At 39.4% G+C, this 15,000-nt stretch overlaps 3 protein-coding genes across 4 annotated transcripts in view; 1 reads left to right on the top strand and 2 right to left on the bottom strand.

The window, feature by feature from the left end:
- Positions 1-15,000, top strand: part of LOC138038772 (histone H2B, gonadal) — a 100,523-nt gene that overhangs the window by 35,887 nt on the left and 49,636 nt on the right. The gene's annotated exons all lie outside the window — the stretch shown is intronic.
- LOC138038757 (histone H1-delta-like) lies at positions 4,655-5,375 on the bottom strand. The gene has a single exon (XM_068884799.1). The coding sequence runs from the start codon at positions 5,321-5,323 to the stop codon at positions 4,730-4,732; it is 594 nt and encodes a 197-aa protein (XP_068740900.1). The 5' UTR covers positions 5,324-5,375; the 3' UTR covers positions 4,655-4,729.
- On the bottom strand, positions 6,639-8,974 carry LOC138038765 (histone H3). 2 transcript variants are annotated; one of them, XM_068884809.1, is made up of 2 exons: positions 8,751-8,974; positions 6,639-7,408 (listed from the first exon to the last, which is right to left on the bottom strand). In XM_068884809.1, exon 2 carries the CDS (start codon positions 7,401-7,403, stop codon positions 6,993-6,995), a length of 411 nt encoding a protein of 136 aa, XP_068740910.1. In that variant the 5' UTR covers positions 7,404-7,408; positions 8,751-8,974; the 3' UTR covers positions 6,639-6,992. The 2 variants fall into 2 exon arrangements, with proteins under 2 accessions (XP_068740910.1, XP_068740909.1); XM_068884808.1 differs by lacking the exon at positions 8,751-8,974 and adding an exon at positions 8,631-8,746.

The raw sequence follows: 15,000 nt of genomic DNA, 5'->3' as shown, positions 1-15,000 counted from the left end.
CCCTTGGAAAGAGCCTCACAAAATAATGTTGTTCGTCTTTGAAGCTACTTCCTTACTCTAGTTTTGGCCTTCTATTTGAATCAAGAAAAAGAGGACCGGAAGAAAGTAGCCTTATTTGCCAAAATGCATCACGGGTAACTGGTAGCCGACAGAAGGATCAGTTTTCATATTGGGCACAATATTTACGCAAATGCTTACAGGTTCCAAAGCAAATTGACGGGGAGAGAAGACCAGACAACACCTTTAATTGTCCAGATTGTCTCTAATCGGTTCAGCTTTCAGTTTGCCTTTTGCTCGCAGTATGTTTTTAGCTGACGAAGGAGTTGTGAGGCCGCTCATATCCAAAGTCGAACATGAGTAAAAGGAATTTTGAGTTTGTATCCCACTGGGGAAGAATAGCACATTGAGCGGTAGCCTCAAGCATATTCATGCGGCAGGATAACAAAGGAGTCTCTCTAAGGAGTTAGCCAGGTAAATGGACCGCAAAATACTACACCCAGCCGTTGTAATATTGCAGGGTTGTAACAAGGTCAAAGGCCTGAAAGGGCCGAGATCAGGGATCACATACCTGCGATCTGGAATCATAACGCGTGGGATCGGGATCAGCAGTATTTTTCATGGAATCAGGGATCAAATTTTTTGCGGGTTCAGGGGTCAAAATTCTCATCATCTTTGCGATCAGGGATCAAAATTTTGGGTCAAAATATGGGATCCATTACGAAAATTATACCTCGTTACAACCCTGATATTATGCGCAGATCAACTGAAACTTCAACATCCCTTCCCCCCCTTCTTCCCTCCCCTCCCCCCCCCCCCCACCCGCTGGGCAAAGCCTGGGCTTTTGAACTTTTGGAGGTTGGATTGTTCAAATTCCTGCCCCCTTGGGCTGAAATGGTGTTCAAATGCCCTACCCTATCGTCAGACTTGTCTGTCATACCCTACTAAAGAACAATCGTCGTTGACTCCTTCTGTCTTTAATAAAGACCCCTTGAAGGCCTTTTTTGTAAGCCAATCGCTCACAAATGCTACATCTCTTCCTTTTAAGTCTTCCATCTCGTCCAAACACATGTGTTATGGCTGTTAGTGAGGCAGGCAGGCAAAGGTCAAATTCCCCACACCTCGGGCACAAAAGATAGTCAAATGCCCGGGGTTTGCCTGGGGTTGGGGGAGGGGGGGATGTTGAGGTTTCAATTTGATCGGCGCATTAGAAAGCTTAAGCACCCACGTTTCTAAGACGCAGATGGCAACCCGAAGTAAGCTGTTTTCCCTTTTAACTTGTCTTCCCACAACCACATTTACATTGCTGAGTATACTTTCTCCATTAGAGATGATTAGTTTAATAATCTGGGAGACACCACTGTCCTGGCATGCAAAATGTGTTCTCTTCCTGTTGCCGTCCGCACTTCACACTGTACCACAAATGGTTATTTCTACCACCTTTGGCTCCTGAGGTTTTGCGGTCTACTAAAATTCTGATTGAAAACCCTGCATGTTCATGTTATAGTTAAATTTAAATTCAGGTTAATTTTAAATTCAGGTTTTTTTTAAACTAGCCAAGGTTGAAATTGAAAGTAGGAAACATCAACAAAAACCCATCAATTATTAGCAAGTATGTGTAATATTTTAGTAAGTAAATTGGCCTTAGAAGTGAGTGGATGAACTTAGTGTCGCTTAAATTTTTCACGAGTATTTTATAAAACCGCAAATACTTGTTTTAAAGTTGACAGTTACTTGTGAAAATACATTGTTCATGGTTAGCCTTACGAAGCTCAAGTCTGTTTGTAGCGATAAATCCAAACTTTGTGATTACTTTTGGCACAGTCCCCTTCAGGTTGTACAATTTGAGCAAGTAGCACATTAGGATGAAGGGGCGTTTCCTTTTCCATTTTATTACTTTCAGCAGCACTTAATCCTAAACTGAGTTCGAACTTCTTTGTCTTCTTCCCTCTCTGGTGTATGATAGCTGCAGAAGGCAGGCTGCTGGCTGCCTACAAATAGCGCTGATAAGCAGTATTTACGGTAAGTCTAAGCACCCATAATTTCCAAATAATGTTGATAAACAGTATTTAAGTCTTAGCACCCATTTTCAAGCAGTTAGCTTTCAATAACTTTGATTTAGGGTTAGTCTGCAGTCCGCTGTCTGCAGTTTACAAGTGTCAGACACCGCTCTCCTTTAATGTCTGGCTCATCCACTTTTTCAAATTATTGACTATTCTCCTGCTCTGTATTTGATGTAGCTGTGACGTGTCAACTCATTTGTGGCTTATTGATTTCTTTCCTCTGAGAGATTCTGAAAACCACTTCATACCGCATTTCGGCAATTATTGTTCCGTGAATGGTTATGCATGTTTTTACAAGCAGTTTCTCCAAGATGATGACAGTAGTGGTTTGGTGATTTGTTTTATTTGATTAAACTGCAAATTAAGGTTATCTTTTGTTGTTCTATTTGCCCATGCCACCATCCTATTTTTACATTGTGAATGTTGTGTTTGTGGTGAAAATCGGTTTGTTATCATGACCAGAAATGATGCCTTGTTCCTGGCATATTTTGCATAGTGAGGTAAAGAGACTTGATACAATATTTGATGATTTGTCCTTCAGAATCAAGAGCCCACCTCTTGCAAACAATTTTTGCTTTTGTCGCACTGGAGACCCAGAGCATTTTCATTCTTTTTCAGATAAATTTAGCCACTTTTTAACTTCTTCATAAAGTTCCATTAAGGCATATAACTTTGTGGATAAGCTGAAATCTTTATAACGCTCACTTCATGCCATTTGCGCATATGTGAACTGGTGGTTGTTGTGAAGGCTTGGAAATAGTTTAAACTCATTGGTAGAAAAATCATTGCTAGAAAAATCATCCCCAAAAAAAGGAAAAACCATTATTAGACAGTTCATAATAAACTAAGTTGAAGAAATTTGACCTTGACTGAAAAAATCAACCTTGGTTGAAATTATAATTAACTTGAATTTTAATTCAACCTGTAACATACACAATGTAGTATAGGAAGATAATCATGAAGCTGGTTTTATGCCCATTCAGTTCTGTCATAAAGTTGGCCAAGCAATCCCCCCAATGGTTCCACCCAAGAAAACTGCTAAAAGAAATTTATTTTTTACTCTTACAAATCCACATTGTATTCCACAATCTAACATTATTTGTAAACACCTTTTTGTTCCCAGAGGATTTAACTTACGTTTTTTCTTTTTCCAGTGGAGCTTGATCCTAAGGAACATACTCTGGGTTAGGTATGTGTCTGAATTTAGGTTTCTTCCTAACCAGGTAACATTATTTGTTTAATAATAAATGCTCATTTTGTTTCCCAAGAATCTCAATGATTCCCTGAGGCGCAGCCAAGGGAAACGTTGAGATTTGAGGGGAACAAAATGAACTGTTTCCCGAGGGACCAGTCATAAAGTGATTTGTTATTTAGCACAAAAAGAAAAACATGCAATGGCAACAGCAATGGCAGTCGTCGGTGAACATTCGCGGGTAACAGGTGCACTGTTACCCTCTGACGACATAGATTTTACACCGTTGCCCGCTCAGAGTCTTTTGGTGGGAAACAGTTTCATTGTTAGATGTCGTGTGACCTCGAAGTAACCAATGAGAGTGCACGCTGCTAGGGGAAAAACTCAGCTATATAACAATTTTTGTTACATTGACCCTGTTCTCCTTTAATTTTAGGTAGATAAGCCATTTAATCATGCAATAAACCTTAAAACTGTGTGTCACTGATTGCGCCAACTGTTTGTTTTTACTTGCGCCGATCAACACGTGCACTTTTTCCCACCTCCCTTTATTTGAACCAGCCATTACCCTCCAGCCAATCAAATACTGCATTCTATGGCTTGCCGTAGATGGGCATTTTAGCACATCTTGTCTGAGAAATCCTTGTTTTATTCTTGGCCACTAAGTGAGTCTTTACATTGTCCATAATTTTCAGAACTACATGTAGCTCCAACTCCATTTGTTCAGCTTGGTGTGTTACTAAAAATGTTAACACTGTGGCTAAACGGGATGTTTAGTCCTTAGGTACTAGCTTTTGTGTTCAAGGTTGTTTCAGTGTTGATGAGACAGTGACTTGTGACCTTGTACCTGCCCAAGTATACAGGAGTTGTGATTGCCTGCCTCACTCTTTTATGATCTACAGTCCTGGACAAAATTGTTGAGATATTTTTGACTCTGTTGTCCAATTAAAAACAGTTTACCGACTCACTTGGATATTGGGCACTTTCCATTTTTTGGAAAATTTTAGCTGCTTTGCTCCCTCAGTAATTAAAGATCCTTTCAGAAAAAAAGCACTCTGGCGTTGCACCAATTTTCTGCGTGCTCTCTAAACTCCTGTTATGGCGTTTTCGCCAGTAGAGCTCCCTAAATGTAGGCTACGCACGTATTGATTGGGTACGGAAGTTACTATTTGATAGAGAAAGAAGGAGAGGTGGTGGCGAAAGATTAACCCATGCTATAAATTTACAATAAACTTTTTTGTCGAGAAAATCGATCCCCATCCAAAAGATAGTTAGTTGGTCGCCTATGTTGCGGAGTTTGGGAAGAGCCATATCGCCTCGGAATAAGAGGCCGAAGTACATAAGAACTTGAATTATTTCAAACGCAATCGTAATTATTTCAGTTAACGAGCAAGTTAATCTGTTGGTCATTGCTTTCATGTATTTGGTGGCTCCTAAAAGAGCCGTTTTATGTAATTGAAGTGAACTGCAAAGTTCTTCACTTCTTAGGTGACTTTTTAGCGGCAGGCTTCTTAGCCGCGGGTTTCTTCACTGGTTTTTTGGCCACTTTCTTTGCAGCAGGCTTCTTGGCTGCGGCTTTCTTGGCAGCTGGCTTCTTGGCTGCGGCTTTCTTGGCTGCTGGCTTTTTGGCTGCGGCTTTCTTCGCTGCAGGCTTTTTAGCGGCGGGCTTTTTCGGAGATTTCTTTGCTTTCTTCGCGGCGGGCTTCTTTGCGGCAGGCTTCTTGGCTTTGGCGACTGGTTTCTTTGCAGCTGGCTTCTTTGGTTTCTTCTCCTTCTTCTCTGCCTTGGGCAACTTGAAGGAGCCCGAAGCGCCAACACCTTTTGCATGCAGAAGCTTCCCGCTAGCAGTACCTCTCTTCAAAGCCATCTTAAGGTGTGAGCCGACTTCTCCAACCTTGTAGTTGCTCTTGATGTATTTCTCGATGGCTTGGCGCGAAGAACCACCTCGCTCTTTCAGAGCTAAAATGGCAACCTTGATCATATCCAAGTATGGTGGATGATCAGCAGGTTTTTTTGGCTTTGTAGGCGCCTTCTTTTTTGGGGACTTTGGTGCTGGTGCTGGATCAGACATCTCGAAATTTCTTGTAGATTTACGAACAAATCGAACACTCGAATGCTGTAAGTGAAGCGCGCGTGAAGTAAATACACCATATGCGGACCGCCGTGGACGCAAGACCTTATAATGGCGTTTGCCAAAGTTGTGTTTATTCCCTCGGCCTTCTCTATAGAAAACTGCCATTAAAACTTCAGTCCTGACGATTGAAACGGCATAACTCTAACATTTATCCCTTTGGTCAAATGCTTATCGACAACGATTGAGGACTTGTTTAAGGGAAGAGTGAGATCTTTAGCTTTTTGTGTTCTAGAGTTGGTAGTGTACGATGACCTTTTACTCTTTGGAGTGAATTTATTTCTTTGCAATTCGTGTTACTGCACTTTATAGACTTAAACTTGAAAGGATAACTTCTATTAAACGGATAGGTGTAATAAAATAGCACAGTCAAGCTCATTTTGAATGTCCTTTTTTCGCTGAAAATGGCACAAGAAAGACAAGCCTTGTAGCTCCCCATTGGTCGAAGTGGTGAACGGTGGAGTCATCTGTTCTAACAAATATCTAGTTTTTTCATCTTAAAGTCGTCATGGCTATCCTTCTAGCATGTATCTGGTCTTGTGTGTGCGTTCCAGCTTTCGTTTTTGTCTCGTCTAGCGCTGCTGTTTTCATTTGGACGAACAGAGCATTGTAAAACAGTTGCAACGGAGCCTGATAAAGAATCCATTTAGACCATTTATCCTGGTCGTTACCCAATTTTTTTTTAGCCATTTTAGAATATCAGAATTTAGGACTCTCGACGATTTATATTCTTGGCTAATTTTCCTACAATGCCTGTTGGTCTTTAGTGTATAAACATGATTTTTCCTTTCGCGTCTTGTTATGTTTGGGGAGCGCTGAATCTCTTTGCAGATCGTTTTTCGATCGACTTCACACTTCTTTTAATTTTCTGCACTCAATACTTCTTTCCCTTAACTTTTATTGCCAGAATGTAGAAATCAAATTGATGAGTCATGAGGCATAAACATTGTAAGAGTAGAGTTTTAGGTTTCTCGACCTTGCTTTAATTTACATGTTTTTTGCGCCAAATTTTCGTCCTTTCAGCGTGCATAATAATGAACGGTGTTTGATCCTGCTCTTTAATATAACGAAATTTAAACTGATGAGACTTGTTACGATTTACATCATATTGTGCAGTTATTGTATTTATTACAACATGCTATGCCATGTAATTAGTGAAACATGTATTCGCGCGGGTCTGTGGATGTTGCTCAAAACTTTGTATGTAGTGGCTTTTACTAGTAATCCGTACTCTAGTTTTAAACTGTTTCGTGGCCTTACTCAATTATCAGTGTATCTTGGATTACTTTGCAAGCTGAAATTATTTCGATACTTTGAGGTGCAATAGTCCTGAAAATATCAGGTGAAATTCAGTTGATTTCGGCAAGACAGCAGCCTGAAATTTGCTTCAACATTGCGGACAATTCGTGCGTTCGAACTTCAAATTGTCTTTGCCAGAGCAGCAAAGGGCAATGATACTTAGTCGACAGTTAGTGGGATACAGAGATTTGAATCGACATATAGATAGGTTTCATTTGAATTTCTTGTTTCGCAAAGAATGTTGGTTATTGCTTTTATTGATTTGGTGGCTCCTAAAAGAGCCGTTTGTATTGTGGAAGATGAAAATCATTTATGCTCTCTCTCCACGGATTCTGCGGGCCAGCTGAATATCCTTGGGCATGATGGTGACGCGCTTGGCGTGGATGGCGCACAAGTTGGTGTCTTCAAAGAGACCCACAAGGTAAGCTTCGCTGGCCTCTTGAAGAGCCATGACAGCAGAGCTCTGGAAACGCAGATCGGTCTTGAAATCCTGAGCGATTTCACGCACAAGACGCTGGAAGGGCAGCTTGCGGATCAACAGCTCGGTGGATTTCTGGTAGCGACGGATCTCACGAAGAGCGACTGTTCCAGGCCTGTAACGATGAGGTTTCTTGACTCCTCCAGTTGCGGGAGCGCTCTTGCGAGCCGCTTTGGTGGCGAGTTGTTTGCGTGGAGCTTTTCCACCAGTGGATTTACGTGCAGTTTGCTTGGTACGAGCCATCTTTCCTTGAACGAAAACGTTTGAGGGATAAAGTAAGAAATCGTAACTATGATTTTATATCTGGCGCCCTTAATTCTGATTGGTTTTAAAATAAGTAATTTGATTGGTTAAGCCCAAGTCATAGAAAATTTCGATCCGGTGTTAACTCCAAGCTAAGTTTATATGCGAAACATATCTGATTGTTTAAATTATTATCATATCTGTAAAAGCAGTAAGAAGGTTTAATAAGAATTTAAATCAATTAAGTGGATCCGTTAGCTATCACTTTTACCCGAGCAGGTGATTTTTGCCGCACAGAAATTACTGATAGTCGCCGGATGTTCCGAAAATGCATCGAACGCTGATGAGCATTTGACCCTTGTACCTTTGGCGTAATTGTTCTTTTTATCCAATTAGAAATAAGGATACATTTGTTTTCTGAGAGGCCATACTGGTCCATATAAATAGGAAGAAACTTCTTGCTGGTATCATTCTCTCGTTCTACAAATCGGTATCAAGATGTCTGGTCGAGGTAAAGGAGGCAAAGGTCTTGGAAAAGGAGGCGCTAAGCGTCACCGAAAGATTCTTCGTGATAACATCCAAGGTATCACCAAGCCAGCAATTCGTCGTCTAGCTCGCCGAGGTGGTGTCAAGCGAATCTCTGGTTTGATCTACGAAGAAACACGCGGTGTTCTCAAGGTTTTCCTTGAGAATGTCATCCGTGATGCAGTAACGTACACGGAGCACGCCAAGCGCAAGACTGTCACAGCCATGGATGTTGTGTACGCTCTGAAACGCCAAGGACGCACACTTTACGGATTTGGCGGTTAGATGACACTGGCGCCACACTAAGAAACAAACGGCTCCTTTAGGAGCCACCAAATCTCACAAAAGTCATGACCAATAAATACTGGGTTTTTAGTATATCTTTTCTCTTGGTTTGCATTATTTAAGCTCCTCTTTGTTATGACGGCGGTTTAAATTACTATTTATATTTACCTCAAAGAAGACATCTATTTCGTGTGTTTCCCGTTATTTATATAACTTATCGATACTTATTCCTTACCCGTCTAATTTTCGACAGGTGTGATCAGCTTATTTTATTGTGCGCGGTTCTGTAAAAATCTCGAACCACTTGTTTTGCTTGGCTGTGCAATGACAGCCATATTAAAACACAACGATACAAACTGTTCCTTCAAGAGAACGGTATAAGCGCCATGGAAAACCGTTGTCCCATTTTCAACATACCTTGTGTGGAAGATGTTATATCTTCGTTTAAGGGTGAAGCGAATTTTGCAACGAAGGCTAATATTTAGCCTTTATTTTACGGTTAAATATCCTACGCAAAACTCTCAAACATTAACTTACCCGGGTAACTTAGCACTAAATGAACGGCTAAAGTTTTCCTCAATAGACTTTGAACTCCTATATTTAGCGGTTATTTTACGGCTAAACTTGATGACAGTTAGGGTTGCCCACATTATTCATTCATTAAAAAATCTCGCCTATCCAACCGTCATATTTTTATCCTGCATAAATTCTTCATCTGTTCGGATTCTCTAGCTGAAAGTCAAGTGATGCGAAAATTTATATAGGGATCAAAACTTAAATTCTAGGTGACCTTTTTAGGGTAAGAATCCGTTAAAAATGGGCAATTATACCATGTTTTAGATGTTCGAAAATCCTTGGACATGCAGGCAAGCAAGGCCTTTAGAACAAATGTTCCAAAAATTCTGGATCTCAATTCGTCTTCCGATGCTGTATGCAAATACGTGACGCGAACTGCCGACAGCAAAATAAAATATTCCGGTTTTCGTTTTGGGTTTTTTTAGGGATATTAATCTTATCTGCGAGGATGTTTTCATTTTTAACATGAAGTTCAATAATCGTTAACAATCAAACGCTGTAGTTGAGTGTCTTACGGCTTGAATATATGATGTTTTCAATACGCGCGCGTTTTTTCGGTGCGCAAATTCAAATGTGAACGAGCCGAGAAATTTCCAATCGAAGACAGCAGCGTGTTGTCACTACAAATAAATTCGTGTTTCTTGTTATTAACTTTTTCAGCACAGAAAATATAAATGTGCAACTTAAATAATTGAAGTATGTTTTATTTTTGTGTGACAAAGAACTAAAATCCACTCCAAATACGAGAAATTATATTTCATACTCAGTTAATATCATACGTCTTTTAAATGGAAATACTTGGTAGGATTGTGTCCGGGAGTTATTTCGTTGGGTTTATCGATATTTTGGAGATATTTTTCTCTTATTCCCCGCTTTTGATAAATTTGCACAAAGCTCCTCTTACTCTTGTACCAGCAGTTTTGGGACTTTTGGTTTACTAGTGCTTCTTTGTTTTTTCTTTTCTTTTACTTCGGAGGGAGCCGTAACGCACTCCTCCGAATAGGCACTTAAGCCCGGTTCCCACTTGTGCGATAAGCACAAGGATGAGTTTAGCAACGTTCTCACAGTGAAAGAAGCCGAGGAAAACTTGGCTTATACAAGCGTAGATGTAGTAAGACTCAAGATGGCGTGCGAATCGTCGAGATTGTCTTTACTTTCAATCACGCCGGTCCCAGTTGTGAAATAAGCACAAGCGTGCGATAAGCAAAAGCACAAGGAAAGAAAAATGCCCTTTTAATGTGCATCTGCTTATTTTACGGCCGTTCCCACACTATTTTTCTCATGCTTATGCTTGTGCTTATTGCACAAGTGCGAACCAGGCTTTATTTCGGACTCATTTCCAACAGATGCGATCAGTTTACACGATTGTATGCGGTTGAATTTATGCAAAATACTCTTGTTTTGCTTAGCTGTGCACTGACAGCCATGAACAATGAAGTTCGATTAATCGTCAAGAATTAGACGATATCGTTGAACGTTTTTTGGGCGCGCAAATTCAAATGTAAATGAGCTAAGAAATTTGCCATCGAATGTTACGGCAAAAAGCAGAAACTCGTGTCTCTCTTGTCAACAACTTTTTTGTGCCACATTTAATAATTAAAGTTTATTCTATTTTTGTATGAAAAAGAACCAAAATCTACTCCAAATACGAGACTCTAAAAATTGTATTTGAGACTAGTAATGCATGTTTTGAACGGCGACAGGGCTTAAAAACGGCTGGACATGCGCACTAAGACTCAGGCTTCCTCCCGCCATTCGATTTTCAAAATGGCGGACGACGAATGCAAATTTGACACGTCATTGTAACGGCCATTTCCAACGTCTTGCTCGCCCAAGGCCTTCAACTCCAAAGTGAATGAAAGGCACAACTGTTCAGTGCTGCCGTTTTGATCATGATGGCAGACATCGGAACGGTGATTTCATAACTATCAAGCAATCGACACAGCTCTCTTGAAGAGAATCTTTCACCGTTTCAGAATTTGCTCAAGGTACAGTTTTGCCGTGAACTAAGGGCGTTTCGATTTCTCTAAGCTGGTTTTGAAAAGCATTTTTGGATAGGTTATTTGTTACTGTGACACATATTAAAAATGACTTTTGATTCGTTTTGATGAAAGTTTTAAATTCCTTGTTGTTCATGGACTTCAATGACATTTCACACGGAACAAACGGAGGAGCCATTCGTGAGTTGAAAACACTTTCGTCTCTGTTGTTGTTGTTGTCTTCGTCTCTTGTTCAGTCACTGATAAGACTTTAAAGTATGCCTGGAGTTCAAAGAGTCGTTTCTCATTCAATTCGTGGGCAGATGAGAGTCTGCGGCTAAATTGAAGGTTATGTTTCGTCTAGTTAGCAATGGTACAAAAAACCTGAAGTTAATAAACTGCGTTAGTGTGTTTTAAATCTTGTGTAGTGTCTTTCTATTTTAGACCACCTTTACACGATTCTTGCTCAACGACTGCCCTTTCGGCCAAGGATTTTTCTCGCAAAAATCCGTGGCTGACCGGCGTCGCCTCCTCGGCTGTTTAGTTGTTGCAAGTTTGTTAGGGGTTTTAAACTTTTTTCTCTTCATGATGTATTATGTTAACGTAACCTCAGAAACTGCTCGTTTTCCACCTTTTGGGGAACCTATTATTTCCTATTCCCTGGATAGCGCTCATACCCGTCCATCAGCCAAACTTCGGACTGTGGAGATCTGAGGAAAAGAATTGAGGTGCCGGAAAAGGAAAGGGAAAGTGACAAAGAATGAGAGAGTAGGCTGCTAACAAAAATTTCGATCTATCCATCTAAATAGATACACAAATATATTTGCACATTGTCATTGATCTAATAACAAAAACAAATTGAAGCACAAGAAATTTCCAAAAAATCTTGCTGCACAAATTGCCACCCAATTACAAATGAGGCTCTCCTTTTATTTCACATGCAACAGTCATTTCTCAGCAAAAGGCTCAACTTCGGGAGAAAAATGAGGAACTCAAGGATGAAACTAAAATCATTCAGAGAAAAATAAAAGATAAACAGTTTAGTCCCTCTGAAATGTTGCACACACCCAGACCCATCTCGCCAAATAAATGAAAATACCTTCAGCACAGTCAACCATTTAAATCCATTAATATATCAATATGCACATTCTCCACACTGTTCTCCAGACATTTCCTATGGTACATACATGTATGAGGAGAATAATTTATTTCACAATCAAGTCCTTTTTCACTTGTAGATCATTTCCCATTTTCTCAAGAACCTTCATGTTTGATCAGTTAAGAGAGAACAACATAAGGAGAAATAAAATATTGGTAACTCTTAGGGGTTAAAGGGCTGAACATTCACTAAAACCTACACCTATCAGGGTGGATTCATAACTGCATGCCAAGACATTGCCATTCTGAGTTACCAGGGACACTGCCACATCTTAGGTTCTTTTAAAACAATGATAACAAATCAGCCTTGTCATCAAATTAAGTAATAAGAAATGTAAACAGAGTACATGAACATTTGCCACATAACAAACTATGTATACAATAAAAAATTCAATAAGCTTGAACTCTTCAGTACCTACATGTATAACATTTTTGCATTAATTTTACTATGAAAATGGAACAAGTGAAACCTCTTCTTATCTTCCCCATTTTGAAATCATTTTTCAAAAGGGGAAACCACCTTTAGCACACTTTTCCAGCAATTTCACAAGGCCCTCACCAGACACTAAGCAGATGGTGGAGAAAATCTATGTCCCTTCCAAGATAGAAAGCTTTTGTGATGAGCTAGCCTGCGAATGCAGATTTATGGAAATACGTTCACAGGAGCATGCACCAGGAATGTTTGAAAATATTCTGATCCTAAATTTAACAACGAAAAGAGAACCCCCTCACAAAAAAGAAGAAAGCTTCAAAAGTCAAGGGTTGTAGGATTTCTGCAGAACTTGAGTTTCTTTCGAACCAGGTAGTTAACTAAAAATGTTCAAACATTTAAACAAAGGAAGTTCTGTGATGCATTTATGAAATTATACTCAACGAATAGGAAACCCAAATTAATTTAAAGGGCATATAGGTGAAAAGACTCTGTGGGCAGCATATGTAAATATGCGTCAACTAAATGCTTGATAACAAATTACAGCTTCATATGAAATGTAAATTGAACAATAGACATTTGTCATTAAGAACAAATTCTAATAAAATGTTGGTCTGTTCAACAGAAAAATAACAGACTACAAAAGGCCAATGGTCTTAATTTAACCCACTGGCTCCCAGGGGTTCCCCATTGACGAGTAAAATCGTCTGGCGTTAGACAGAGTAAAATACTCTGGCATTAGACAGAGTAAGATACTAAGTCTGGCCAGCTTAGGCCGATTTGGGCATCAAAGTGTTAAAGTTTGGTGGAGCTTAATTCTACAATTCCCTTATGGCTGGACAAGTGATGTGGTATCTTGTTTACCCAAATTCATTGCATAACTACCGGTACTAAACTGAACTTGCCAAAAAAATACCAAATGGAAATTGGTAAAATACTAAGGGAAGCAACTGAGGCATACATTCCAAAATATACTACACAACAATAAAAATTGAATAACATTCAGTTACAAGTACAGTATATGTAATGCAAGGGATAAGCATCTGTTAACCAGGTTACTGAGAAAGTTACAGTCAAAACAGCTCAAGCGTTCCTCTGATGAGCAGATTCATGAGTTAATTATTGCAAATTTTATATCGGTAACCATTTGAATAATCTGTTTGTCAAATGAATAGTGCAAAATTCAACTCAATCCTCAGTTGAAAACTCGAATTTTGATTGGAATATTGCTGGCTCCCAGTGCCAGGCTGCCGTGGGAATTTCACAGGTTTACTGATTTGCATAATCTTCCAAACAACTGTCATTTCACTCTAGCAACATTACCGTAATCTTACCAGTATCCTCAAACTTGAGACACCATGTTTTTGAATTAAAGATTGGATAGAGAAATTAATTTTAAAATAAAGGCAAATCACGCTTGTTACGACCTTGGCAGATTATGCAAATTGCTACACCTGTCAAATTCTCACGCTGGCCTGGCACCGGAAGCAAGCAATAATCCAATCAAAATTCAAGTTTTGACCTGAGGCTTGATTGAGTTTTGCATCACTCATCCGAAAACCAGATTGTTGAAATGATTCCTGAAATCAAATCTGCAATAATGAACTCATTAATCTGCTCGTCAGAGGAACGCTTGAGCTGGTTTGACTGCAAAGTGAAGGGATTGTGTGCATGTTGTTGTATATCAGTTAATCTTCTAATCTTGTATATGGGGGAAATTGTGATGCTGAATATATTTTTACACAATGTTATTGGCTGCTCTATGTGGGGAAAAAAACATTTATCATGCTCATCGAGGACGACATCCACTTCATCCATGCACAACAACACCCATTTACCACAACTACTGCATGGCACATGTGCACTGGTCTTATGGACATACAGCCATCTGTTTTAGCCATCACATGACCAGCAGAATGTCAAAAATTCCATCGTGTTGTTCCTGTCGTGTCTAAAACTGGTACAATCAAACAGTATAGAGGAGGAGTGTCAATTGAAGCTATACTGGAGCACTTACATTAAGAGCCACATTAATCAATTTTTGAATTAACATACATGGCCACATCGTCCCCAGAGTACAAAACAATTAAAATGACTGATACCAAGAAAAGTTGCGAAAATCTGAGGTATAAAAAAGAGAAAGCAACAATAACCACATAATTTAATGATATGAAAATATCGTTTATTCTCATATACTTTAGCTACAGTGTAGAAGATACAACGTGCACATTTAATTGTAAATGTCCAAATTATCGAGTACTGCAATAAAATGCTTAGATAGGTGAAGTCCTACAGAAACATGCAGAATGTGGCAGTAGTAAACAATGACATACATGTGCCTCAATTTTTATTTCTACAAATTACACCGACTGTAAGCTGTCCGTGAAGCCTCGAGGTTTTTTTTTTGCAGGAAAATTAGGAAAAATCAAAGTGACTTCATGAATCAAAATTCAACAAGCTTAGCAGGCGCTAACTATAATCATTTAACCAAGAAAAACTTTACAATAAATATTTGTTTTAGATACCTTGCAGACGAGGATGAACGTAGCGATAGTGACGATGATCAAGATGATGACAAAAATCAAGAAGATGAAACAAACAAAGGAGGAGATAATGATTTTGTCGAAAGACAGCTCGTATCTAT

This window comes from Montipora capricornis, chromosome 2 (assembly GCF_036669925.1).
Source record: "Montipora capricornis isolate CH-2021 chromosome 2, ASM3666992v2, whole genome shotgun sequence".
NCBI classification, from domain to species: Eukaryota; Metazoa; Cnidaria; class Anthozoa; order Scleractinia; family Acroporidae; genus Montipora; species Montipora capricornis.
This window is presented reverse-complemented; position numbering and strand designations above follow the sequence as displayed.